General features: G+C 49.6%; 1 protein-coding gene across 1 annotated transcript in view; it reads right to left on the bottom strand.

Moving 5' to 3' along the window:
- Nucleotides 1-27,931, bottom strand: part of LOC141992678 (protocadherin gamma-A4-like) — a 106,072-nt gene that overhangs the window by 22,184 nt on the left and 55,957 nt on the right. Inside the window, exon 3 of the mRNA XM_074962010.1 lies at nt 7,565-7,623. Within this exon, the coding sequence (XP_074818111.1) occupies nt 7,565-7,623 (59 nt within the window). The remainder of the gene's footprint in view (nt 1-7,564; nt 7,624-27,931) is intronic.

The raw sequence follows: 27,931 nt of genomic DNA, 5'->3' as shown, positions 1-27,931 counted from the left end.
GTAGGTGTTACCTCATGCCCAACACTTTGAACCTGCACTGCAGTGTGTCCCGGTCACGGCCCCTTTCTGTCATGCATCATGAAATCTGTCTGTAGGTATCATAATTCCTACGGCTGGAGCGCAGCTGGGACTGGACAGCCTCCTCTCCCCAAATGCTGATGAGATCCAGCAGCTCGGCATTGCTCCAAGCGGGGGATCGCCTGGTGCATGGAGCAAGCATGGCCAACTGGAAAGATGCGCTGAGACCACTGCACAGATCACTGAGCAAACAGGAAGGGGACTTTCAAAATTCCAAAGAAATGTACGGGGTGGGGATGATGGTGGGTCACCTGAGGGCAGGGCAGTAGAGTTCATACCAATGACCAGAGAGGCAAGAACAGGCATTGTGGGACACATCCCGGAGGCCAGTCGCAGCGCAGTAATCAACCATGGTGTCTACACTGGCCCCGCAGCGCTGTAGCCCTGGCGCAGAAAGCCGTACACGTCTCGGGGTGTGTTTTTTACAGCGCTGCAACTGAGCAGTTTCTGCGCACTAAGTGGCTTGGCGGTGTGTAGACCGCAGGAGTTACACTGCAGAAAGCTGCTTTACTGCGCAGAAACTTGCAAGTGTAGTCAGGGCCTAAACTGAAGTCAGAGATCCCCAGGGGCTGCCTCCTGGGTCTGCTCTGAAAGACATTTTGAATAGACATCTCACTAAAACTCTGTCACTCTTAGGATTTAAATGATAACTCATTTGTATGTCTATGTGTGCTTGCTTTAACCTGTAAATAACTCTTATTTCTTTTTCCTAGTTAATAAACATTTAGATCATTTATTACAGGATTGGCTACAGGCATTGTCTTTGGTGTAAAATCTATGGTACCAGTTGGTCTGGGGGTAAGTGACTGGTCTCTTGGGACTGGAAGCAACCTGAGTGTGGTGTGATTTTTGGCGTAAGTGACCATTTATCTGTAAGTCCAGTTTGTCTGAGCAGCAAGATAGACTGGAGAGTCTAAGGGGACTGTCTGTGACTCCATGGTGAGACTGTTATAGCAGGGGCGGGCAAACTTTTTGGCCTGAGGGCCACATCAGGTTTCCGAAATTGTATGGAGGGCCAGTTAGGGGCGGCTGTGCCTTCCCAAACAGCCAGGCGTGGCCCGGCCCCCGCCCCCTATCTGACCCCCCTACTTCTCACCCCCTGCTGGCCCCCCCCCAGGGCTCCTGCCCTATCCAACCCCCCCATTCTCTGTCCCCTGATGGCCCCCCTGGGATCCCTGCCCCATCCACCCCTCTCTGTCCCCTGACCCCCCCCGGACTTCCCCCCTGCTCCTGACTGCTCCCCACTGCCCCATCCAACCCCTCCTCTCATTCCTGACTGCCCCTCTGGGACCTCTGCCCCATCCACCTACCCCTTCTCCCTAACTGCCCCCAGAACCCCTGCCCCTGACTGCCCCCCGCTGCCCCATCCAACCCCCCCTCTCCTTCCTGACTGCTCCCCTGGGACCCCTGCCCCCATTGACCCCCCCTGTTCCCCGCCCTCTGAACACCGTGACCCCTATCCACACCCCAGCCCCCTGACCACCACCCTGAACTCCCCTGCCCTCTATGCAACCCCCCCCGCCCCACTCCCTGCCCCCTTACTGCGCTGCCTGGAGCACCAGTGGCTGGCGGTGCTACAGCCGCACCGCCCAGAGCACCAGGACAGGCAGCTGCGCCACCCAGCTGGAGCCAGCCACGCCACCACGCAGCACAGAGCACCAGGTCAGGCCGCGGTCTGCAGCTGCGCTGCCTGGCAAGTGCTTGCAGCCCGCTGCCCAGAGCATTGCGCCGGCAGCGCAGTGAGCTGAGGCTGCGGGGGAGGGGGCAGAGCAGGGGAGGAGCCAGGGGCTAGCCTCCTGGGCCAGGAGCTCAGGGGCCGGGCAGGAGGGGCCCGCCGTCCAGATGTGGCTGTAGATTGCTCACCTCTGTGTTATAGTGATCCAGGAGTTCACAGTTGTTACTGGCTTGGTGAGGTCTAATGATAGAACACACCATCAGTTTGGGGCGTCTGCCCTGTTTTTGACAGTCTGCCCTGAAGTAGGCACTCATGGTTGTGAACCACTCCAGACAACATGACACATGTCATGGGGCTTTAATTTTATTTAACAACAACAAAAAAGAAAAGAAAATGCCCTCTCTGTTGAGCGTGTTGTCCAGTATGCCAGTGCTGATCTGCTTTAGGTGGCAGTGTGCAAAAACTGTGACCTCCTCCAACATCCGCATTCCTGCTCCCAGCGTAAGACCTGCTTCAGTGGCAGCACTCTGCGCGCACTGTCCTGATCTCATCACAAAGGCTTTATGCATTGAATCACATGTGCAATGTACAGTACGGGGCCTGCTTCCATTAGAACACAAGCTCAGAGCACTCCAGTGTTCCTCACACTGGGGGTAATGCCATGGTAGCGTTCTGTACATGCAGTCCTGTGGAAGCAGCTCCTATACTGGTATAGTGTTAGGAATTAGGTACTATCCTTTCAAATAGTTTGTGAGCCTTCTAGTATCCCTAACAATATTCTGTGTGTTTCAGAGCCACCAGAACCCTGCCAGAGCAACAGTACCTGAAACTAGGCCTCACATGTTATCTGTAGTTAATAAACACAGTTATCTGGACCCGCTGTGTCCATGTTATTCCTTCATAACATCTTTCTTGGGTAACAAGCAAACTACACAATGGCTGGGATGAGGGTAGAAGACAATGGAGGGGTGGCCATTGTCCAGAAAATGGCCACATGGACACTTTGCTAGGAAACGGAGGAGACAATATTAAAAAAAAAAAAACCATTATGTCCCTGTCTCAGTCTCTCAGACACATGATAAAGCTGTAACATTCGCCCTAGACTAAGCAGCCCCTTTAGGTTTAACCAGGTCCAAAACCTCATTGTGACTGTTCTAGGAAAAGTCCAGTACATTTATTATTAGTTATTATTATTACTGTGCCCATGAGCATCCTTACACTGGATACTAACGCCACAATCTGCATTATGCAGCACTAGATGGTAATGATGGTGGGAGAGCACAGGCATGTACTTCACTCTGATCACCGTTGCTTCCAAACATTAAACAACATTTAATAGATTTTCAGATATTCAATTACATGTGCAAAGGATGCGTGTATTTGTATGCTAATGTGCATACACAAGTAGCAGAAATGGCCATGGCAAAGGACAAAAGAGACTGTAAGTCACTTTTACATTCTCCTGTTCTTTGGGCTGGCCTGATTCCTGACATAAATAAGAGCAATCTAAAAGCTGCTTTATGTTATGAGTAGTGTAAGAGCCATCTGGGGTCAGTTAGGCTAGCTACTTAGGTGTTTTGCATAACTAGAGTGGTGCAAAGCAGACAGCATTAGTGAATTGGGCCCAAAGATTATGAAAGCCCTATAATTCATAATTCACTTAAGAAGCCTAGATGGGTGAAAATTCACATTAGACATTCTGCTAAGAACTTTAATTCTGAGGCAGATTATATCACTGAATGTCTCATATAAGTTTACAAAGACTGTTTTAAAAGACTTAAAATATTTTCACTCCAAATGAACAGTTGGGGTTGAGATCTGGATCTAAATCTTCCCCAGTTTTCAAGGGTTACAATCAGGTGTGATGGTTCAGCTCCAACTATAAGAGAAGGGCTGAAGGTGAGAAGTTTGTATCTTGGAACATAGCATAAGAGTGGCCATACTGGGTCAGACAAAAGGCCCATCTAGCCCAATATCCTGTCTTCTGACAGTGGCCAATGCCAGGTGCCCCAGAGGGAATGAACAGAACATCAAGTGTTCCATCCCCTGTCACCCATTCCCAGCTTCTGGCAAACAGAGGCTAGGGACACCATCCCTGCCCATTCCAGCTAACAGCCATTGATGAACCTATCCTCCATGAACTTATCTAGTTCATTTTTTAACCCTGTTATAGTCTTGGCCTTCAGAACATCCTCTGGCAAGGAATTCCACAGACTGACTGTGCATTGTATGAAAAAATACATCCTTTTGTTTGTTTTAAATCTGCTGCCTATTAATTTCATTTGGTGACCCCTAGTTCTTGTGTTATGAGAAGGAGTAAATAACACTTCCTGATTTACTTTCTCCACACCAGTCATGATTTTATAAACTTCTATCATATCCCCCCTTAGTCGTCTCTTTTCCAAGCTGAAAAGTCCCAGTCTTATTAATCTTTCCTCATACGGAAGCCTTTCCATATCCCTAATCATTTTAGTTGCCCTTTTCTGAACCTTTTCCAATTCCAATATATCTTTTTTGAGCGGGGGCAACCACATCTGCACACAGTATTCAAGATGTGGGCGTACCATGGATTTATATAGAGGCAATATGATATTTTCTGTCTTATTATCTATCTCTTTCTTAATGATTCCCAATATTCTGTTCGCTTTTTTGACTGCCGCTGCACATTGAGTGGATCTTGATCTGTATGTGTCACCCTCTCTGACCTTTGCCCTCTAGTTCAGAGACACTGGGAGTTGGATGTAGAGCTCCAGGTCCTCTGTACTTTCACCAGAAACCATCACCAATAAATGTGAAATATTTTAATGATCAAATTATTTATACATTACCCAATCTATGCTGTTTTGTTTCTGATATTGCTGCATGACTAAGATATATCTTTAAAGCACGTCTTCTACAACGTAATGGTCAAAATTCTGTTCTCTGTATACTTTAACTGACATATGCCACATGGGTTATTCATTATTTTTATTACATTGATAATCTACACTTCATTGTAAGAGGCAAGCAGGAGTAGGGCAATCTCAGGGTGCAGGGACTCCTGAACAGTTGCCGCTGACTATGAAGCTCAGTCTGGAACTCTGACCTCTCTGTCCCAAAAGTACAACCACCTACCCTTCCTCAGAAAGAATCCCCTTGGTGTGCAGTTGCCCACAGTGGAACAGGAGTAAATGTAGCCTGAAGCTGTTATTGGTGTGTGTAATGTGAATTTTCACACATTTTGATTTTTGCAAAGAGAATGGATGAAAGGCAAAGCTGTTGGCATCTATAGCTACGTCACCTTAATGGAATATTTGCAGACTTTTTAACACTTATGATTTAATTAGTTGCAGTGTTCTTGCTATAGAGTTTTTATTCTGGTTACATTAGCCAGCAATCAACAAACTTTTTTTCTGTTTTGGAAAATGTGTGTATGTGTGTATAAGAGAGAGAGAGTGCACGTGCATGGTTTTGCAAATCCCACCCACATACATATCATATTCACATAGCTGATGGTGTGGAGTGGTATCAAGTTTTTATTGGCATGAATGTAGAGTTTCCTTTTTACTGAGGAGCGACGAATTCACAAGTGAGTTATGCAGGTCACATAAGTGCCAGGAACACCCTTGTGCCACACCACACCTTCATGCACTCTGTAAATGCCACATATTTTATAGAAAATGGTACAGCTAATAATGTTTCTGAGAGTATTAAAAAGGTTTTTTTGGGACTTTAAAAAAAAAAATTCTTCCATCTGCAAAGCCAGGCTCCCTTAGTACCAGGAATCCAACTACACAGAGTTCAGAGGGAGAGAATAAAACATAACTAATAATAGAAAATGCCTCTAAAATAACCCCAATAGCTTTTCTATAGACTCAGTCAATCTCAGTCAGTTCCAGGGCTAAAAGCAAGTGTGGTCCCATTGCAAAGTTCTATTTCTTTCTCCACACCATGTGGCATGGGGTTGACAGCCCAGGGTTCGAGGAGGCAATTGTAACATTGCTAGGTAAATGACTGAACAGGAGCAGTAATCTGTACAACACTCATTAGGCTTACTCCTAGTCTGTGAGTAGGGGCCCAATTTGGCAAGCACTTAAACATGTGCTTAAACCCTAATGCTTTGCTGAACTCAGGCCCAGAAGAACAAGCAGAAGCAAATCAAAGCTCCCTCTAAAGAATAGTTCCTGTAGGCCATGCCAGGAGCTGACCCGTTGGGCAAGTGTGTGATTGTGCAGGGGATAATATTGGTATCTCTACACCAGGGCTTTGGAGCTGTGCTCCGGCTCCGCTCCAGCTCCAGGCAAAAACCTGCAGCTCCACTGCTCCAGAGCTGCTCCGCGCTCCAGCTCTGGGCTCCACTCCAAAGCCCTGCTCTACACCTTGGTGACTTTTGCAGAATCAGCAAGTAGGGTCACAAGTACAGGATGACTAGAGTCTCTTCCATTTGCCAAGGGCAGAGTGCTGCATCCACTGTGTCATTGGCTTTACTGGCCCAGAAGCAAAGCAACCACCTGAATTCTCATTGTCACTTTCCTACATAGCATCTTGTGTTACTCCTAGATTGTCGGTCTGATTATAAATTTTATTTTGAATATTTAAACATTATAATCTCCAATCCAAGATATTTGGGATGGGGAAGTGGGAGCTTGATTTGATTTTTTTTTAATATAAATTGTGTTTGCAGTTAGTTGGTGTTTTATATTAATTTACATGTGCCTAGAGATTATGATGGATGCATTTTAATAAATCCCAAAATAAATCATATTAAATTAACCAAGCTAGTCTCCTGATTAATTCTGACTAACCAGATTAATCTAATAAATTCTGAGCCAAATTACTTAGTGACAGGGCTGATTCTATAGCATGTTTCCATGAATGATCCCACCTGGCTCTGTTCCCAGAAAGCAGCCCTCACTGCACACTCCTATTCGCCCATGACTTGCCTCTCTCATATTTCAGATCATGTGAGAATTTAAAATCATTATTATTTGCATTGTGGTAGCACCTAGTACCTGTCCTATTTGCTAGCACGTGGGGAGACTCATATGTCAAATTTTGAAATTAATACTATTACCTACTACTACTATTACCAGCAACAACAAATAGCATGCTAGGGAGAGTTGAAAACTCAGGGGATTGCTAGCATGATATGGAGACTTTCACCTATAAGTCAGAAGTTTAATTCCAGCCCAGATTCACAGTAATCAAAATTTGACACCAATGTAAAATATATTGGAGTTTTCAGTGATTCCAAACTTGCACTGAAATAATTAAACCACCAAGTGAAAGTCTCTGTGTAAACACTTTTATTTTAGAATAAATGTGTCTGATTTTGATTTGACTTGAGCCATTTTTTACTGATTTAAGCAAAAGCAAACTACAGTACTCTTATTCCAAAATAGGAGTGTCCACATGTGCAGGCTTGCACTGAGAAACAAAAGGTATGAATTCTAACCCATTGAGTTAGTTCTGTGCAAGTTTGTATGCAGACAAGGCCTCATTCCAGTTCCCAGTAGCCAGTTGTAGGGAGCTAGACAGACGATGCTGCAAAGAACACCAGCAGAATTGGTACTAATACGACCCCTTTTGCAGTGTTTCAGCAGAGAAGCCAAGGACTAAATTGCCCACAAGATTAAACTCCCCTCTCTGGCCAGGAGTGTTCCCCTCCAGGTCAAGCCTGAGCTGCAGAGGCAGGGTTGCGGTGCAGGTGAGTGGACATGAGTCTGGGGGTGGAGGAAGCTTGCCCTGCTTCCTAGGCTGAAATCATGAAATCAACAAGAAAAATAAGAAAAGCCAGCATGTGTGCAGAGGAACAGAAAGTGAATCACTCACCCACTGGTTCCAGGTCTCTGGGCCTGAGAGAAACGCCAGTCTGGGTTAGGCTGAGCTTGCTGCAAGGGAAACAGAAAAGTATTTTAATGCCTCTATTCTTGCCTTTGGAAATCAAAGCAAACTGATTCAGGATTATTGCAGCCTGGAAATACATCCATGCTTAGGAGAAGCTAAAAATGTAGATAAAAGAGAATAATTTTAAAATTCAGTGGAGTAACCAGAAATATATCTCTCCATTGAGGTAAAACAAACAAACAAAGACACAAAACAAGAAGATTCCCCTCCCTCTTGAATATTCCTGAATCAAGACAATTGCTAAAAAGCATGACAAAACAATTCAGTGAATAATCTTCCAGAATAAGCTCAGGAAACCAAGCTGTGAAAGAAATGAAGCATGTTATGGACTGATAAGGGCATCAGTTTAATCGGAAGAACTCTATAGTACCAGAAATAATGAGCTGAGGGAGAAGCAGAGTTAATTGATACTGAGAAAGATGTGTTTTAATGCAGCTGGAATGGTACCAGAACTTCCTAATTTGTCCTTTCTCCCTTTCTAAAAATGCTTGCACAGTGTCTTGATTTCACATTCTATATTTTAATTAATCTTTTCCTGGATACTGTGTCCTTGGTGCATGACAGTATTTTTCTGACTATGTAGAAAAGAATTCACTTCCCACAACAAAATATATTATTTGTTTAGGAGACCCAACAGACTATAGACATAACAGACCACTGTGGAACTTGATTAGTGGGCCCTGTATCACTTTCCACCCACATTGATTCATTATCAGACAAGGGGCAGTTTGTAAATAAAGAAATACATGAAACAGCTCTATGTATTAAGTCTTTGTAAGGAGAGCTAAAAGGGAGAACTGTTTTCTGTCTGAAACACAAGTACTTCCAAAAATCATAGACTTCTAGCTATCTTCTTAATTAACTCTGCAGTAATAGTGTACCTCCTTTAGCGCTCTAAAGATGTCTCCTGGGTTATCTTGGGAATAAGCAGTTTAGGCTTTGTAAAGCAGAACAGGATTATTCTGCTTGTATATACAGTTACTAAGGAAAATGGAAGATAGGTACAGCTGACCTAGTTTTTATTTAGCAGAAGTTGTGATATTACTAATTTACTGATAACTTTAATGATTATGGTAAAGAAAAGCCTCAGAATAACTACTGACTTCCCCACAAAGGAGTCCCATTGCCATCCAAGCTGTATGTATGCAAATTAAAAAGTATCTATCTTTGACTTCTATTTTTAAAAATATTTACACACACTCAACAATACATATATACACACACATTTTGTAAATGAGGTCTTCTCTCTTTATTTTCTGAAATGTTACCGTAATTGTCACTTTCAATTTTAGGACATACAGTTACTGACAAAAATAATTTTAGAGCCGGAACCCAAAATGTTCAAACCTGGATGCCTAAATTCAGGCATTTATATCCATGTCTAGGCATCTACATAAAAATAGCCTTATTTTCAACTGTCCTGAGCACCCTGCCATCTCACTGAGTTCAGTGGGAACTGCAGGTGCCCAGCACCTCTAAAACTGGGGCTACGTATTTATGTTTCCAAGTTTGAAAATGTTGGCCACAGTTGCCATCCTGGCGCGATCAGCGTGTAGTACAATACATCACCAAGTGAAAAGTTTCTGCCACACACCTACAAAATACAAAAAGATCAAAACAGATAAACTTTGTTTTAGCAAACTACTCAGTTCCAAGTCCGGCTTCATAGGTGGAATAAAGTAGTAAGAGGTAAATACAAAAAACTTCATATTTAACCTGAAGAAAAGCTGGAAAGCTTCTCTCTCTGACCAACATAATTTGGTCCAATAAAAGATATGACCTCACCCACCTTGTCTCTCTAATATCCTGGGACCAACACAGCTACAGTAACACTGCATATAACAATGCAATGTGTCACTTACAAAACTTAGGGTATGTAAACAAGGAATGGTCTAAGGAGAAGCTGCAGCTACCTGGGCCAGTCACTCTCTGGTCCTGATGTGTTGGATTCTATTCCCACCCAGGCATCCCACCTCCATTATGCCAAGCCCCGACTTTTCCCCCTATCTCTTGCTGGACAGGTAGAGGTAATGCACTTTCCCCAGGAGGCCAAAGTGTATTGAAAGGCCTGAAGGAGAAGAGTGGATATTTATGAACAGTGACTCTGAACAGAAAGGACAGCAGGACACACACAGAGCTTACCCCGTCGCAGGGACTCACTAAAGCACCGGCCACCTGATCAAAGGCAGCCATGCTCTCCCCAGTAGTGGAATGGCTGAAAGGTTTTACAAAGAGGAAATCCCCTTGATCGGACATTGGAGAGAAACAAGACTTGTAGTGTTGTGCTTGGGACACCAGCCCAGCTCCACCCACATCCAGATACTTGATGAAACCTTCCGAATTCAACTGCCCAGGAAAGTTCAATGCAGACTTGTGGCCTGTCCTCCTACAACAGCGTGAGAGGGGCCAGCCTGCAGCTGCGCAGCCCGATTTGAGGCACTTGGTGCCTAGGACAGCCAGCATCACACATGACACCAGCGAAATGGCTACCAGGGAGATGATAAGGTAGAGAGTGACGCTGGATGCTCTGGAAGTCGATTTGGGAAGGTCCAAGGCCTTGGCAAAGTCTTGAACAGCGTTCTCCTCGGGAGAGATGACTAGAGCCACTGAGGCGGACAGGGAGGGGGTCCCATTGTCCCTCACCTGGACCACCAGCCTATGGGGCACTCCTGACTCCCTAAGTGCCTCAGTTATTCGGATCTCTCCAGAGCGGAGCTCCACCCGGAAGGGACATGGCTCACTGGTCTCCTGGAGCTGGTAGGAGAGCCAGGCATTGTGGCCACTGTCAGCATCCACAGCCACAATCTTGGTGACCAGATAGCCGGGTTCTGCCGAGGAGGGGACTGTCTGTTGGAAGGTGGAGCCCCTGGGGACAGGTGGGTACACAATGGTGGGCGCGTTGTCGTTCTGATCCAGGACGAACAGGTGGAGCATGGTGGTGCTGCTCAGGGCAGGGGACCCAGCGTCCTGCACCTCCACGAGCACCTGGAACACTTTGTCCTGCTCGTAGTCAAGAGCCCGTAAGGCATAGATGGTGCCGTTCTCTGGGTTGATGTGGAAGTAGGTTGAGATGGGCACATCCTGCATGCCGGTGTCCAGAATGGAGTAGGAAAGCTTGGAGTTGGTGCCCACATCAGGGTCAGAGGCAGATACAGAGAACACAGAGGCCCCAGGAAGGGTGTTCTCCTGAATGTGGGCCGTGTAGGAGGGGCTGGAAAACCTGGGCACGTTATCGTTCACATCAGAGATCTGGAGGAAGATCGTTTGCTCGGTGGACCTTCGAGGGGACCCGGCATCTGTGGCCATAACAGTGATGTTGTATCCAGCAGCCTTCTCTCGATCCAGAGGCCCAGCAGTGACCAGTGAGTAATGCCCTTTGAAGGAGCTCACCAGTTTAAAGGGAAGATCATTGCTTATCTGCAGGTGGACATGTCCATTTTCCCCAGAGTCATTGTCCTTGGCGCCAATTAGCGCTATCACAGTCCCCGGGGGCGCATCTTCCTGCACCGGGCTGGACAGGGAGGTCAGCACAATGTCCGGGCTGTTATCGTTCACGTCCACCAGTTCCACCCGGAGGCTGCAGTGCCCCTCCATTGCGGGGGAGCCCTTGTCTCTGGCTCGAACGGCGATCTCGTGAGCACTGGAGTCCTCGTAATCCAGCGGGGCTTTGGTTGTGATCTGCCCTGTCTGGGGGTCCAGGTTGAACAGTCTGAGGAATGTATCGGGGGCATTATTGCTGGTTTTGAACGAATATTCAATCTGCCCATTCAGGCCTTCGTCCGAGTCAGTGACGTTCAGCTGTGTAACCAGCGTCCCTAATGGGACGTTTTCTTCCAGAAACACTTTGGAAATCGGCGGATCACACACAGGGGGGTTGTCGTTGGCATCCAGGACATGAACTGTGATCCTGGCAGTGCCTGATCTCACCGGGTCCCCACCATCGAGAGCTGTTAGGGTTAAGTGATGGGCCGCCACTTTCTCTCTATCCAGGGCTTTCTCCAACACGATTTCAGGCATTTTCACACCATCTCCCCTTACATTTATGCTCAGGACAAAATGGTCACTGGCGCTGAGTTCATAGGTGGAGATGGAGTTGGAGCCCATATCTGGGTCTTCTGCTACCTCCAGGGGTAAGCGAGTCCCTGGGTTCGCTACCTCGGTGATCTCTAAAGAAACTTCCTTCTTCGGGAACTGCGGCGCGTTGTCGTTGACATCCAGGATCTCCACCTCCACCCGGTGCAGCTGCAGCGGGCTCTCCAGCACCAGCTGGAGCTGCAGGGAGCACGTGGTGCTCCGACCACACAGAGCTTCCCGGTCTAGTTTCTCATTCACAAGCAGGACTCCATCGGCCAGGTTCACCTGGAAGTGCTGACGGCCGCCCTCGCTGACCAGCCGCAGGCTACGGGCCGAGAGGCTCCGCACGTCCACACCCAGATCCTTGGCAATGTTCCCCACAAAGGAGCCCGGCTCGAGGTCCTCAGGCACTGAGTAGCGAGTCTGTGCTGGAGCCGGGTCCGGCAGAGAGAGGAAAGCACCGAGCAGCAGGAGCTGCCAGCGCAAACTCGATCTCCCGGCCATGCCGCGCTCTGCTGTGTGTGTCTGAAGCCACTCGCTGCCGCCTCCCTGGCTCCCGCCCCGCTCGCTGCCGCCCGGGAACTCGCGCCGCCGGTTCCAGTGTCCCCAAAGTCCGCTCCTCGGGTGCTCCCGGCTGCCCGGCAGGGCTTAGCGGCTGCTGGGGGAGGGGGGGGAAGGGGAGGGAGGGGGAGGAGAAGAGCTGCAGCCGGAGGGGCGCCGATCTCAAACGCTCAATTCCCCGGCAAAGACCGGCGTAGAAAGTCGGCGGGCGATGGGTGCTGACAAGTGACAATCCCTCCTCCCGACAGCAGTGCCCCTTCCCCAAAACTCACTCGACCTGAACTCCAGGAACGCAGCCCCCGTCAGACCCCCCTCCCCCCCAGCTCTGCACCGCCGGGACGCTGGCAGTGAGTCACCGGCAAAGGATACCCTAAACCCTGGGGGTGCGTTCAGCTCCGACGGGGTGGCCAATGGAAAGGGCAGGTGCTGAGCAGAGCTCTCAGGGCGAGCTGTGACTTGACATAGAACCTGGGGGGGGGGGGAAGGGGAGGGGGGACAGAGGCGGTACAGAGAGCGGCCGTGTCCTCTCCCCTGGCCCGGCACTAGAGGAGCTGGCTGCGATTTAGCGCGTCTGGTGCCTTTGGGCCACACGGACCCAGCCAGACACGCTGCAGGTCACACGGCGGGGTCAGCTGGGGACACTGACCTGGCATGTTCAGGGAGCTCACCTCAGTGGAGCAGCTGCGATCAGGCGGGCTGTTACCCGAGCCGTTTCCGAGGCTCACAGAGGGTTTCATGAACATGAACTCGCTGATGTCTGAGACTGGAGAGAAGCAGGATCTATACCCCGGGGCAGGGGGGGCCGTGGCGGTCACCTGCACGTCGATCGTGGCGTCCCCCAGGCTGGGCTGTACGTGTCCGAGCAACGTGTTTGGGGGCACCCGGAGCGTGTCCGCTTTCACACAGCAGCCAACCGCAGCACGTGCATCCCTCCTCACACACCGGACACCCAGCCCCACCAAAGCAACCAATGACAACGCTGAGATTGTCGCTAGTGAAATGATTAAATACAGCGTTAACCTGGGGACGCTCTCACTTTCCGCCGCGTGAGCCGTTAACCCCAGGAAGGCTTCGGGGGCATTCTCCTCCAGCAACACCAACACGGTGACGGAGGTGGACATGGGCGGCTCGCCTGAGTCTTTGACTACCAAGAAGAGTTCCTGTGTGGCAGCATCCTGCTCCTGGAGGGCTCGCGTGGTCCGGATTTCTCCGGAGCGCAGGGCCACCCCGAAAAGCCTGGGATCGGTTGCCTGCATTAAATGGTAGGAGAGCCATGCATTTCGTCCAGAGTCTAGGTCCACCGCTGTGATCTTCGTTATTAAGGCCTGGGGGCTGGTAGAGCGAGGAATCCTGAGCTGGACTATTGAGTCCTTCCCGGTCAAAGGGAACTGGATCCCTGGGGCGTTGTCATTTTGGTCTGTGACGAAGACGTGGACCACTGTCCTGCTGCTGAGAGCTGGAGACCCGCCATCTGAGACTTCCACCTGGAACTGGAAATAAGTGGTTTGCTCGTAATCAAAAGGCAGCTTCGCGGAAACCTGCCCACTTGTTGGGTTTATGGAGATGTACGCGGAGGGATCCGTAGCTGGACCTTTCCCCGGGCTCCTCAGAACAGAATAGGAAAGGCGCGAGTTCTGGTCCAAATCAGGATCGGTTGCGGACACCGTGACCAATATTTCCCCCACCTGGTTGTTCTCTTTCAGGACGACGTCATAGGAAGCTCTCTCGAACTGTGGCGTGTTGTCATTGATGTCTGCAACCGTGATGGAGAGAACTGTGTATCGGGAGAGAGAGGGGATTCCCAGGTCAGAGGCGGAGATGGTGACATTGTACTGGAAGACGCTCTCGCGGTCCAGCTCCTGGCTGGTGAGCAGGGAATACTGGTGCTCAAAGTCTTTCCGAAGTTTGAAGGGAAGGCTTCTGGGCAGATGGCACTGGACCTTCCCATGCTCTCCGGAGTCTCTGTCTTTCACGTGTATCACAGCGACCACAGTCCCAGGAGGGGCATCTTCACTCAGGAAGCTGGAGAAGGAGGTGAGGACCACCTCCGGAGGATTGTCATTCACATCCGTGACCTCTACAGTGACGCTGCAATGCTCCTCCATCGTGGGAGAGCCCATATCCTTGGCCTCAACTTCAATCTCGTAGACAGACGCTTCTTCAAAATCTAGATTCCCTTGAAGTCGGATTTCTCCCGTTTGATCGTCTATTGAAAATATCCTGCGCAAGGCTTCCGAGTTGTGGCTGCCCAGAGAATAGCGTACTTCTCCGTTAGGCCCTTCGTCCACGTCTGTGGCATTCAGTTTAATGACTAGCGTGCCTGAGGGAGAGTTTTCCACCAAACGAGCTTGGTAGGAGGATTTATCGAACACTGGATGGTTATCATTGGCGTCTAGAACCTGGACAGCAATTCGTGTTTTGCTGGACCTGGGGGGAGAGCCGCCATCCTCAGCTGTCAGGACCAAATGGTGGACAGCTCTGTGCTCCCTGTCCAACGCTCTTTCCAGCACCAGCTCCGGGAATTTGCTGCCATCTGTACGTGCCTTCACGTTGAGATTGAAATTCTCATTGGCGCTGAGGTGGTAGGTCTGCAAAGCGTTAGAGCCCACGTCCAGGTCCTGCGCCTGATGGATAGGAAAGCGGGCGCCCAGAGAGGCCAGTTCGTAGATCTGTAAAGTGATCTCGCTGCTCGGGAATGCAGGAGGATTATCATTTATATCCAATATTTCCACTTCAATGCGGTAGAACTCCACTGGATTCTCAATAGCGAGTTTGAGATGCAAGAAGCAACGCAAATTCTGCCCGCAGAGCCGCTCTCTGTCGATTCTGTCATTGACCACTATAATCCCAGTGTTCACATTCACAGAGAAATATTGGGAATCAGAATCAGAAAGAACCTGCAGATTAGCAGCCGCGAGTTTTGCCAAATCTGTCCCTAGATCCTTAGCAATATTTCCCACAAAGGCACCTCGAGTCAGTTCCTCTGGGATAGCGTAACGGATCTGGGCGGAAGAGCTATGCAAAAACAAACAGAGAGAAAAGAAAGGCAGGAGTCCCAGGGACCAGGCAGACTTTCCTGCTCCTAGCATCTTACTAAAATCCACAGCAAGAAGCTATGCACAGCAAAGAAAGCGTGTCTGCTTAAACTGCTGGACGATTAATTGTGGATCTGTAATAAAGTATCAGAGAGAAAGGGGTCTGCGCTCACTGTTTATCTCTCTCATTCATTGTTTTGGGCACCTATTGAAAGAGAAAGATACAGCTCCGGCGGGGAAGGGGAGGGGGTACACGCTGATCTCCAGTATTAGCCTCTTACTCATTGGCTAAGAGTGTCTTCTCGTTTATCCAATCACTAGCCTCCTTACCGGGACAGCAACACAAGCACCAATCCATGGGCTGAAGTGGCTGCTGTGTAACAAAGGTCCGTGGAATCTGCAGTTTTTAACCTAGAGACACCAGGCAAACAGCAGACAATGACGAACAAAGCGAACTCTTTGTGATTTAAGCATGAGTGTCAGCAACAAGGCTTGCAGACGTGTGATCCGGATTACCTGCTTGCAAAACAGAAGCATTTTCTTGAAAACACACACTGATATTTTGCATGAACTGAAACCCTTTAAATTAGGTTCAGAGATAGGTTCAGCCGGTCTCATTTAGAATTGAAAGTTAGTTAAATGAGAACAAATAATCAATGTCCGTTCCTCTCGTTTCCCCTCCCTTCCCTTCCCTTCCCTCATTAGAGCTTCCAGATTCATCTCATGTAATTAATTGCTTGCACACTTCCTGTCATAACCAACTTATAAACTTGTCATTGTTTAAGGCACAGTCCAGTGAACTAAATCCCTGATTTCCTGACTCACAAACTAATGAACAGCTCATTGTGTGAGCACGAGTGTGTCTGGAATACCTGCCTTACACGCAACATCTGGAGCGTTATTTTACATAAACCAAACAAAAGAAACCCTTGGTGCCTGAGCGTACTTCATGATGGTGACACATTTTCACAGTTCATCCCTAGACACAAATCCCATGTGCTGCTCTGTCCTCGGTCACATAGGCAACATGCTTCAAGACACCCGTGTCATTTGTGAGGAATGAAGGGCAAAAGTGCCATCTCACCTGACCGGATTCATTCGATGTATTTGTACCAGATAAGAAAGTGTCAGTTTCCATCGCTAGGGCACTGGGCGGGGGACAACTCATAGGTCTCATAAAGGTGAAGTCACTTCTGTCTGAGCCTGGAGAAAAGCAGGTCCTATAGCACTGGCTCTGAGAGTCTGTGGGCCTGAGTGTCACCTCCATGTATTTCAACGTGCCGTCCGTGTTCAGCTGAAGCTTTGGGCTGGAGTGTTTGAAAATGTCCCTAGAGGGTGAGTTGCTCAGGCAGCAGCAAGAGTGTCTGTCTCTTTTCCTGAGGCACTTTGCAGACAGTACAATGAAAGTAACAAGAGACACCATGCTTACTGCCACCAGCGCAATAATTAAATAGAGAGTCAGGTCGGGCTTTTCTTTGGGGTTTGTTAGGAAATCGCGAGATTTGGAGTTTTCCTCCGACGCTTTGTCTTCTAAGGAAACCATAAGGGTGACTGTGCAGGACAAAGCTGGGTCCCCGTTGTCCTTGACTAGCACAACGATTTTCTGCGCGGCCAGGTCTGTGTCTTGGAAGCCCCGGGCGGTCCGGATTTCTCCTGTGTAAGGAGCCACTCGGAACAAGGAGGGGTCTGTAGACTGTGGCAGCAGCGAATAGGAGAGCCAGGCGTTATGGCCAGAATCTGCATCCACTGCTGTGACTTTGGTGACCAGGTAGCCAGCGGGAACAGACTGGGGTATCCTTTGGGGCGCTGCGACCGGTCTGCCAGTCACCGGGTGCAAAATGACCGGGGCGTTATCGTTCTGATCCAGAATAAAGACGTAGACGGTAACATTGGAGCTGTGAGGAGGAGACCCTGAGTCCTGCACAGCCACGGGGATTTGTAGTACCTGAAGCAACTCGAAGTCAAAAGTGCGCTGCGCGTAAACATTGCCATTGTCCGGGTTAATGTGAACGAAGGAAGAGGCAGGCGCATCCTCGATCTCACTTCCCGCTATAGAGTAAGTGAGGCGGGAATTTTCTCCCTCGTCTGGATCGGAAGCCGACACGGTGCAGAGCAAGGAGCCTGGGGGGCTGTTCTCGCTCAGGAAGGCGTTGTAGGAAGTCTGAGAAAAGCTAGGGGGGTTGTCATTGACGTCCGAAATGTTCAGAAGTATTGTGGTCTCGGTGGTCAGAGAGGGTGATCCTGCGTCTCTGGCAGTCAGCTCAATGGTGTATTGAGAGACGGATTCTCTGTCCAGTTTGTCGCGGGTGATCAGCGCATAGTGGTTTTCAAATGATTTAATTTTGAATGGCAGGTTTGATGCTATTCCTAAACTTACTTCCCCATTGGCACCCGAATCTCGGTCTCGCACATTGAAAAGCCCCACCACGGTCTCCAAGGGGGTGTTTTCTGGCACTGGGTTCACCAAGGAGGTCAGCAGGACCTCTGGGGAATTGTCATTGACGTCTTCTACTTCCACCTGGAGAACGCAGTGGCCTTCCATTTCCGGCACGCCCCTGTCTCGGGCTCTTAAGTGGATTTCATAGAAACCCGCTTCTTCGAAATCCACAGCTCCCTGAACGCGGACGGCGCCAGTGGGGGGATCCAAATCAAACAACTTCCGGACGGAGTCGGAAGTGTGAACTGCAAAGGAGTACTGTACTTCTCCGCTGGGGCCCTCGTCAGGGTCAGTAGCATTGAGTTGAATAAGCAGAGTGCCCACAGGGGTGTTTTCCGGCAAGCTGACCTTGTAGACAGACTGGTCGAACACAGGTGCATTGTCATTGATATCCACAACAACCACGGTTATCTGCGCAGTGCCTGACCTGGCCGGATTTCCCCCGTCAATGGCGGTCAGTACCAGATGGTGTTCTCGCTTATCCTCTCGGTCCAGGGCTTGCTCTAGCACCAGCTCCGGGAAGAGTTTGCCGTCCTTAAGCTTCTTCACGTCCAGTGAGAAGTACGGGCTGGGGCTGAGCTGGTAGGAGCTGACAGTGTTGGTCCCCACATCCGGGTCCTGGGCACTCTCCAGAGGGAAGCGCGCAGCCACGGTGGCGGACTCCGCTATCCTCACCGTGCGCTGGGCAATGGGAAAGCTGGGCGAATTGTCATTTAGGTCCAGAATCTCAACCTCCAGGCGGAAAAGTTCCAGGGGGGTTTCTATAACGACCTGCACCGGCAGCACACACCCCGCGCTGGCTCCGCACAGGCTCTCTCTGTCTATCTTTTCATTCACCAGCAGAGTGCCGCTGGCCAGGCTCACCGCAAAGTACCGTCTGCTCTCCGCCGAGCCCAAGCGCAGCCTGCGACCCAAAAGATCCGCCACCTTTAAGCCTAGATCTTGAGCCACATTCCCCACCACTGTTCCCAGCTCCGACTCCTCCACCACTGAATAGCGAATCTGCCCAGAGACCCAGCCCCAGCCGCACATGGAAAGCAAACTCAGTACTTGCCATTTCCAAGCGGGTTGCCCAGGGCTTCTGGGCTCCATTTCTGAGCTATCCTCCTCCTAGAAAGAGTCTTTGTCCTGTCCCGGCACACGGGAGGCACCAAGGCCTGGATACGAGCTTCTAAAATCCCCGGTATTCCCCTCCACAGCTGACAGAACGGCGCCCGGGTTTGCTTTGCTGCAGCAGCGATTGTTAGTCACTGAGTGGAGGGGGTGGGTTGGGGGAGGGGAGCTGAATCATAGCCACAGAGCCGGAGGAAAAAGGGGAGGGGGGTAGAGAGAGGAAGAGCAGATCCCCACAGCCTAGATCAGCACCTCATTGGATGACAGCTCCATCCGCTCTCGGCCAATGACAACGCCTCCTAAACATTTAAAGCTACAGAGACAAGCGCCGCAAGCCAGCGTCAGGAGGACTAACTCCCCCAGAATTACATTTCACAAGCGTTAGTCAGTGGTTTTGGCAGCTAAATTTAGCAGCTCAGATTTTTGTTCTCAAGGAAACAGCACGTCGTGGAAGCATACAAGGTACAAATCCTCATTATTTTGCTTTGGCAACCACAATCGTGACTTCAGATGTCACCCATTTCATCTCAACAAAGGACAAATCCTCAGCTGTGATGAATGCAGAACCCTGGTCTCTGTATACAATGTTTTCATACGCTATGAAAAAGTATTTGTTAAAGCCCGATGAACCCTCCACATCAAACATTTCACTGGTCTGGCGAAATATCCCCAATATTATTTTGAAGCCTCAGGGTAACCAGATATATCAGAGCACTTTCTAAACACCTAGCCACTGCCACCTTTCAACACAAGACTTAGAAATCTGTCAGGGTCTCCCAACACAACTGCGATAATTTACCCACCAAGAGAATAGAATGTTCACATTTACCACACTATTTTGAGGCCTTGCAGTGTATTTCCAGAGGCTCACAATCCATTGTACACTTTTTAAAAGCTACTGTACAAGGACAACAGCCTGCTGTGGAGGCTGAGAGAAATACCTCGCCGTCCTCACCAGGGACTCCAATATTAATCCCTCACTCAAAACCAAAGTGAATAGATGTTTTTCCAAATCACAAGTCATCTGAAATAAAAGCAATTAACCAACATGTTAAGGACATCACAAGAAGACATTAACTCAAACCCCAAATATGTAATTGTCTCTCACTTCTCACCTCACTGGGATCGCTGAGGTTATTGCTGGCCAGAAGAGTGTTTGGGCTGTTGATGTCCGGTTGACTATCGGGTTTTGCAAACAGGAGACTAGTCCCCTCTGATAATAGAGTCTGACGAAGCCTTTAGAGAGGACATCGAGAAAGAAAATCTCCCCCAAAGACAGTGGGGAACTCCAGTTTCTCCTCCACGCTCTGAAGACCTCTATCAAAGTGTCTCCTCACCTGCAGGGTATTTCCTCCCTTTAGATAAGTAGTCCAAGCTGTATCGGAGTTTCTGACTCTCGCATTTCTAAGGCACTTCACGGCTAAAAATACGCAAGCCATGGCAGAGAGGACTGAGATTAATGCCAGAGCAATGATGAGGTACACTGTCAGGTGGGGAAGCCCATCCTGCTCCAGGTTAGACCTCCTGAAGTCTGCTGAGCTCCGGTCAGGGTCCTGCTCTATGTTCATGATCACAGTGGTCGTGGTAGACATGGGCGCCTCCCCAGCGTCTTCGACCACAAGGACAACCTTCTGCGTGGGGGAGTCTTGTTCAAGGAGAGCTCGGGTAGTTCTGATCTCCCCGGTGTATGGGCAAACTTTGAAGAGGCTTGAGTCTGTGGCTTGCTGCAGTTTGTAGGAGAGCCATGAGTTTCGCCCCGAGTCTACTTCCACAGCTGTCACTTTGGTCACCAAGTGTCCCGCCTGCGAAGAGAAAGGGACGGACTGCTGGGCCAGGAACCCCTTCTGAGCCACAGGATAGATAATCAGAGGAGCATTATCGTTCTGGCCTAGGATGAAGATGGAGACAGTCACGTTGGTGCTGAGAGGCGGTGACCCGCCGTCTCTGGCTTGTATCTGCACAGCTATCTGTTTGATTTGCTCCTGATCGAACGAGGAGCTGCTGTTGATGGTCCCGTTTTCGGAGCCGACATAGACATAGGAGGAAACGGGCACCCCCTGCACGGTACTATCCACGATGGAGTAAGACAGCTGGGAGTTCTGGCCCAGATCGGGATCAAAGGCGGACACGGAGCAGATGGGAACGTCCAAAGCATTATTCTCTGCACCTCCGCTTGGTAGGCAGGCTGGGAAAAGCGGGGTGGATTATCGTTCAGGTCCGATATGTTTATCAGGAGGCTGCTCTGGCTGGAAAGTGGCGGCGATCCAGAATCTGTAGCTGTAATCACAACCTTATACTCCGATACCTCCTCCCGATCCAGCAGGCCGCTGGTGACCAAGGAGTAGTGGCTCCTGAAGGACGGTACAATCTGGAAGGGGATGTCTGCCGGGAGCTGCAGCTGAACCTCTCCATTTTCCTTGGAGTCTCCATCACTTATACTGAGAAGAGCCACCGCCGTCCCCGCTGGCGCGTCCTCTCGAACCGCGGCTGAGAACTACATGAACCTAATGCGAGGGGCGTTGTAGTTGACATCCGTTATCTCCACCAAGATGCTGCAATGGGCGTCCATGGTGGGAGAGCCCTGGCCTTTGGCTCTCACATCGACCTCGTACACTGTGCCATCTTCATAGTCCACATTTCCCAGGACTCTTACCTCTCCGGTCCTGTCCTGGATGCTAAACAACCGCCGAATTTTCTGGCGAGCGTGACTGCTGAAGGAATAGGTGATCTCTCCATTTGTCCCCTCGTCCTGGTCGGTGGCATTTAATTTAATCACCACAGTCCCCTCTGGCGCATTTTCCAGCAGCATTACTTTGTACATGGTTTCAGAGTTACAGACGTGTTAGTCTGTATTCGCAAAAAGAAAAGGAGGACTTGTGGCACCTTAGAGACTAACCAATTTATTTGAGCATGATAGCATCCGATGAGCTATTGCCAGCAGGAGATATGCATCCGATGAAGTGAGCTGTAGCTCACGAAAGCTCATGCTCAAATAAATTGGTTAGTCTCTAAGGTGCCACAAGTCCTCCTTTTCTTTTTGTACATGGGCTGATCAAAGACGGACGGGTTGTAGTTGGCCTCAATAACAGACGACAATCTCAGCGGTTCCAGATTTAGCAGGAAGCCCACTATCCAGGGCTGGGAGCACCAGCCGGAGCTGCTCCTGCTACTCTGTCTAGCGCCTTCTCCAGAACCAGCTCGGGGTGTTTGCTGCCGTCTTTACGATTCTTCACATTCAAGGTGAAACATCCAGGAGGGCTCAGCCGGTAGGTGCTGACGGAGTTGGCTCCAAAGTCCAAATCTTCTGCAGGCTCCGGAGGGAACCGCGCGCCTGGCGCTGAGGACTCGGCAATCTCCAAGCGGGTGAGGCTAGTAAGGAACGCCGGAGTATTGTCGTTCACATCCAGAATCTCCACTTCCACGCGGTGGGAGCCCAGCGGGTTGGCCAGCAGGAGCTCCAGGTACAGCAGACAGCGCGGGCTAGAGCCGCAGAGCCGCTCCCGGTCTATCCAGTCCTCCACCACCAAGATACCGCTCTGCGCCTCTGCTCTGAAGTGCCTCTGAGCCAAGCCGGGCAGGATCTGCAGCTGTCGGGAGGCCACCCGGGCAGCATCCAGACCCAGGTCCCTAGCCACACCCCCAACAAAGGCTCCCGGGGCCAACTCCTCCGGGATGGAGTAACGGATCTGTGCCGCCTGCCCCCCACCCAGCAGCGGGAAGGAAACCAGAAGGAAAGCGCCTACTTGCCATTGTAGGAACCCCCTGCTCCCCACCGCTGAGCTCATGGCGCAACCCAAGCAGGGGGAAACCTCCTTGCCTTTCCTGGAGCTCTCTGCGCTCCGGCACAGCCAAGGAGGCCACTGGGTGGGAGCAGCGGCCGGCGGCGAGTTTCAGACCCCGCAGGCGAGCAGAGCGGCGCAGCGCCAGCGTCTCTGCTTTGTTTCCCGGAAGAGCAGCAAAAAGCCGCCCTGTGGCTCGCCTGGGGGAAGGGGGTGGGACAGTCCCACTGTCAGTCAGAGGAGACTCGATCACCACCGCAACTGCAACATCAGATTGGTAGAAGAGAATCACCCACGCTCCGCCTATAGGCAGTGAGGGTAAATGCTTAAAGGGCCAGCACTGCTAAGAGCGATAGGAGGCAATTTACCAACAGCCAACAATTGCACTCGGCAGCGGAAGAACTGAACTGTAAGTAATAACTCACCGAAAGCTTGTAAAGCGTTTAAACTTAGTCACGGGTATCCGTTTGTTCCAAAGGCCAAATTTACCATTCACAATCTGGGGAATTGCACATTTCGTGCAGACCGGTAAATAAACAAGGAAACACTAACATTAGTGATATAAATTATTACCAAATTAAACGTTATTCCTCTTACTTGTGATCATTCTTAGTTCGTTTAAACGCTATGTGAAGATCGCGCACAGAGTATTCTGCTAAACCCTTGTAGAGGATGCAGCTGGATAGAATGGGAAGGAGTGATAACCGTTTTTTACTGTTCTTCTTTAATCCCCGGTTGGGAGCTAGGCTCATCCACACGCTCTGAGCCACATGCCCCAGGAGTCCTATCATCTCTCCCTGCAGCTGAGGGGTTCGGCCACCCTCACCTAGCTCAAAAGTGCTTCTCACCTCTTTGGTCGGGCTCACGTCTGTTGATTGGTAGATTGGGTTGGAAACGTCCATCGCTGGAGATTTATTGAAAAATTTCAACAACATGAAGCTGTTGCTCCTGGAGGCTGAAGAAACAAAGGATCCGTAGTAGTGAGTCTGGGGCTTGTGGGCATTTCCCCCACGTCAATGAATTTAATTGGCTCTTCAGCGCCAAGTTGTGTGCGGAGAATTCGACTGGAGTGTTTGATTTCCTCCCGCCTTGTCAGTGAAGTCCAGAAGAGAGAGGAGAACAGAGGCGCTGCCGCAGAGACTGGTCTCCCAGGTCTCTGGCCTGCACCTGGAGCTGGAGAGTTTGCGTTTGCTCGCGGTCAGAGGAGCGGAGGGGGGTGGACGCTGCTGGTCTGGGACTTGATGGAAACGTACGAGCAGATGGGCGCTTCTTGTGGCTGGGTCTCCACCAGGGAGTAGGAACTGAGCGAGTTCTGGCCTGAGTCTGGGTGCGACGTGGACGCAGGGAACCCCAGGGCGCCGGGGCCGGCGTTCTCCTTCACAAGCACCTCGGAGGCAGATTCCGGGACCGCGGGCGGATTGTGGTTCACAGGGGAAAGGTTTAGCGCCAAGGCTCTTTCGGCGGAAGGAGGCTGCTTCAGTGACGGTAACTGCGTAGCCGGAACACGCCTCCCTGGCCGGGGAGCTGCAGTGACCAAGGAGAACTGGTTTCTCAAGGAGGATCTCAGTCTGAAGGGCAGGTGCTCAGCGATGCGGATAGTCACTTCTCCATAATCCCTGAATCCAGATCTTTGGCGTTGCTGAGCGCTGCCACAGCCCCCAGCTCGGCGCTCTCGGGGATGGAGCCCAGCACCAGGGACAGTCTGATCCCCGGAGCGTTATCACTGACATCCTAGATGTCTGCCTTAACGCTGCAGCGCCCCTCCATGGCAGGCGACCCCCATCTTTCCTTTGATGTCAAATTCCTAAAGTATACCGGTTTCCAAATCCAGCCTGCCCAGCAGTGTGACCTCCCTGCTTTGCGGTGCACGGCAAACAGTTGTTAAAACACCCTGGGAAGCTTGGCTGCTGAGTGAACAGGTGATGTGACCCTGTGTCAATGGCGTTGAGTTGGAGCACAAAGGTGCAGGTGGTGCTCTCCACCAGGCTGACCCTTTAGGCAGACTGATCAAAGAGCGGCGCATGGTCACTGGCGTCCAGAGCAGAGACCCTGAGCTTTGCTAGCCCCGATCGTGGCGCTTTGCTAGCCCGGTTCCGTTCAGAGCTGTTAATACCAAGTGGTATCGACTTGTTTCTCTCTGTCCAAAGCCCTTCCCAGCAGCAGCTCTGGCACGAGACTCCAATCGCTGCTCATCTTCACTTCCAGAGCAAAGTGATCCTTGGGGCTTTGCAGCCGATGGCGGAATTACCGCCGACGTCAGGATCCCCTGCTTTCTCCAGTGGGATCCGTTGTCCCGGGGACACTGACTCCCTATTCCTAAATCCAATTCTCTTTTCAGAAAGCTGGGAGGATTGTCCTTAACCTCAGCGATCTCCACTTCTGCTCGGTACGTTTCCAAGGGAATTTCAATCACGAACTCTTAACTGCATAACGCAGCTAGACCTCAGACCACAAAGCGCTCCCCGGTCAATTGGATCCTTTATAAGCAGAGCCCCGCTTCCCAGATCCACTCGAAAACGCTGCCTGTTCGCCTCACCAGAGACCTGCAGCATGCGAGGCGAGCCGCCAAGGAATCAATAACCCTCATCGAATCTGTTGCTATATTCCTCACAAAGGCACCATGCTGGGATCCCTCTGGGACAGAATATCGAATCTGCCCAGAGATTAAATCCAAATGGCAAGAGAGAAAAAAGAGAGAAACGACTTAGCCTTTTTCCATTTATTGCCCTGGCTTCCGTCGCCCATTTCCACGGTTGGCTGCTGGATGCACAAGCTGGTCTGGCCGAGGGTGCAGATCCTTAATAATGATAACGGAAAAATCTAACCTGCAGCAGCCAGCGCGAGGTTTCTCTCCCTGCTTCTGCTTTCTCTGCCTTTGCTTGGCCAGCGCTGGAAGGGTGACGCTGTACTTTCTGCGGTAGCAGAGTTGATTTCACTCTCATTTCAGCACCTCATTGGCAGACAGCGCCACAAGGACTCATCCAATAACCACAGCAGAGACGCTCTTAAAGCTACAAGGTCAATTTTTCATTGCTTTTACATATGTAATATTTCCTGCTCCCTGCCTTTAAGACTACAAAATACTGTATTTCCCACCCTATCATTTTCAACACTCTTGTGTTCTTGTGTAGAAACATATGTGCATTAATGTATATGTCTCACAAATTATATATAACACCTGTCACAGAAACGGTAGGCTCTTCTCAGTTCAGGGATTTACCACATTGTTTTATTCCTCATGATCAAACAATTCTAGGGAACTGAAAGCTCCTATGTTATTCTGACCGCACAAGGGTTAATTAGTAAGAACAACGAAAATAAACAACAACACTCAAACTTCTGCCAATTTGTTGCTTACTGAGGTGCAAAATGAATACCATTTCAAGTATTTAAAAAACCCAAAGCAGGTGGATTTAATTCTTGACTTCTCGTCCAAACCAGAGTCTATAGCAAAAACCTATCCAACTCATTCAAATGCTGAAAATAACTGAAATATATAATCACGGCCTATTATATACCCAGAGGACAGTCAAAGGCAAATGTTATACCCCTGATCTATTTAAGGGGGAAATAAAATGGCATGGAAAATGAGAAAGACAATGAAATATTATACCACAATCATATAGTCACTGCATTTGTTATTACGTGTTAAAATACAATCACAGATTGTGTTAGTATGAAATAGTTGGTATTTAGTGTTCTTGAAAGTCCATTCTCTGACCATTATAATAGCTTAAAATTTAAAAAAAGGTAAGAGCCCATGATATGGCACTAATTTCTTACATAACCAGTAACTGCACCAAGAGCAAGTTCCTAGGGACCGTATTTGTTTTCAGAGTCATATTTTTCAGATGAAATCATCATACAAAATTATAATAGCCTAATCAATACAATAACAGGTGCAATTAATTCAGAAATAATGAAGATGTAATACTACACCATGGCAATGAGATGTTGTTCTAAAGTATAGGAGCCAAGAGTTTCTTTCTCTGACTCTGAGGCACCTCAGTTCTCACTTACCTACCCACCATATTGATACAAAACCATACTGGGGAGACTCTAAGACTATTTGCAAATCTGCAGAGTGAGGACTGCCCTTATTTCCCACTGACCACATTGAAAGCTGCGGGAGTTCAGCACTTTACACAACTATGAGACCTAAGCACTTGGATAGTGATTGGGAAAAAACATTCGCTTCCAATACAAGATATTTGATCCCTCTCAAAGGTGCAGAGTGAACCTCTCGCCCACATTCTTATTATAAAGTAAAATAAAAACAGCTAAACTAGATTAGCCGAGGAAAAGTTACAATGGGCCTTAGATTAACTTTAGCAGCCTCTGAAGGTTACACACGCGTCTCACAAACCAAGACTTCAACCACTAATGTGTATAAAGTCCCAATACCTCCCCCACAGTGGAGCGATTCCATGGTCTCTTGGGGCAGAACACTGAATTAAATATACACTTGTTCAACTTTATTACTTTAATGAGAGATATCCCCGGGATTCCTTTATGCAAACCAAAAGCTAAGGAGCATTTACATCTCGGACATCTACTTCCGAAAGGGCACTGGACAAACTATGACACTTTTCAAAGTCACTTAATTTAGGGAATAAAACGTGTCGGAACGGTGGGGATTAAATGCCAACACAACACATAGGGACATAAAGTCGCTTTGACCGCCACAGCTGCAGCAGACAGGTAAAAGTTTGTATCTATCTCGAGCTGAGAGCTCACCACACATTACCGAATACATGTGAGAGGGCTACATTACCTCGCCGGGAGCCGGACACCTGCTAGCTGTGCCTATTCTCTGATGATATAATCCGGACTCGCAGTTTTTCACAGTGTTCTGACGGCTCCCTGTGGGGCTGGGAGCGAAGGGCTTTGTGCACAGAAGGTCACTCTGGCGGGAGTCCGTAGTAAGATACACCTGCTGGTAGAAGTTCGGAGGCACATATCCGCCCCGGACAGCGTCTATGCGGGTGAAAGGCCCCGGCATTCCGTAAAGGGAGCTCCTGGAGGAACTGAAAATCTCCTTCGATTGCCTCCATTTGTAAAATTTAACAATGCTCACCCCTATCACCGTGACAAAGAAGGCCACGGAGACCAAGATCACAGCCAGGGTTAAATAGAAAGTCAACTGCTTCTTTTTGTCTTGCGTGGGGGACACATCAGTGAGGTCCGTCAGGGCCTCCTTAGCAGTCTCCGCTACGGCTATGGTGATGGTCGCGCTAGAGGACTGGGCTGGCTCCCCATGATCTTTGACCAAGATGACCAAAGTGTGCTTAGG

This window comes from Natator depressus, chromosome 8, assembly GCF_965152275.1.
Source record: "Natator depressus isolate rNatDep1 chromosome 8, rNatDep2.hap1, whole genome shotgun sequence".
NCBI classification, from domain to species: Eukaryota; Metazoa; Chordata; order Testudines; family Cheloniidae; genus Natator; species Natator depressus.
This window is presented reverse-complemented; position numbering and strand designations above follow the sequence as displayed.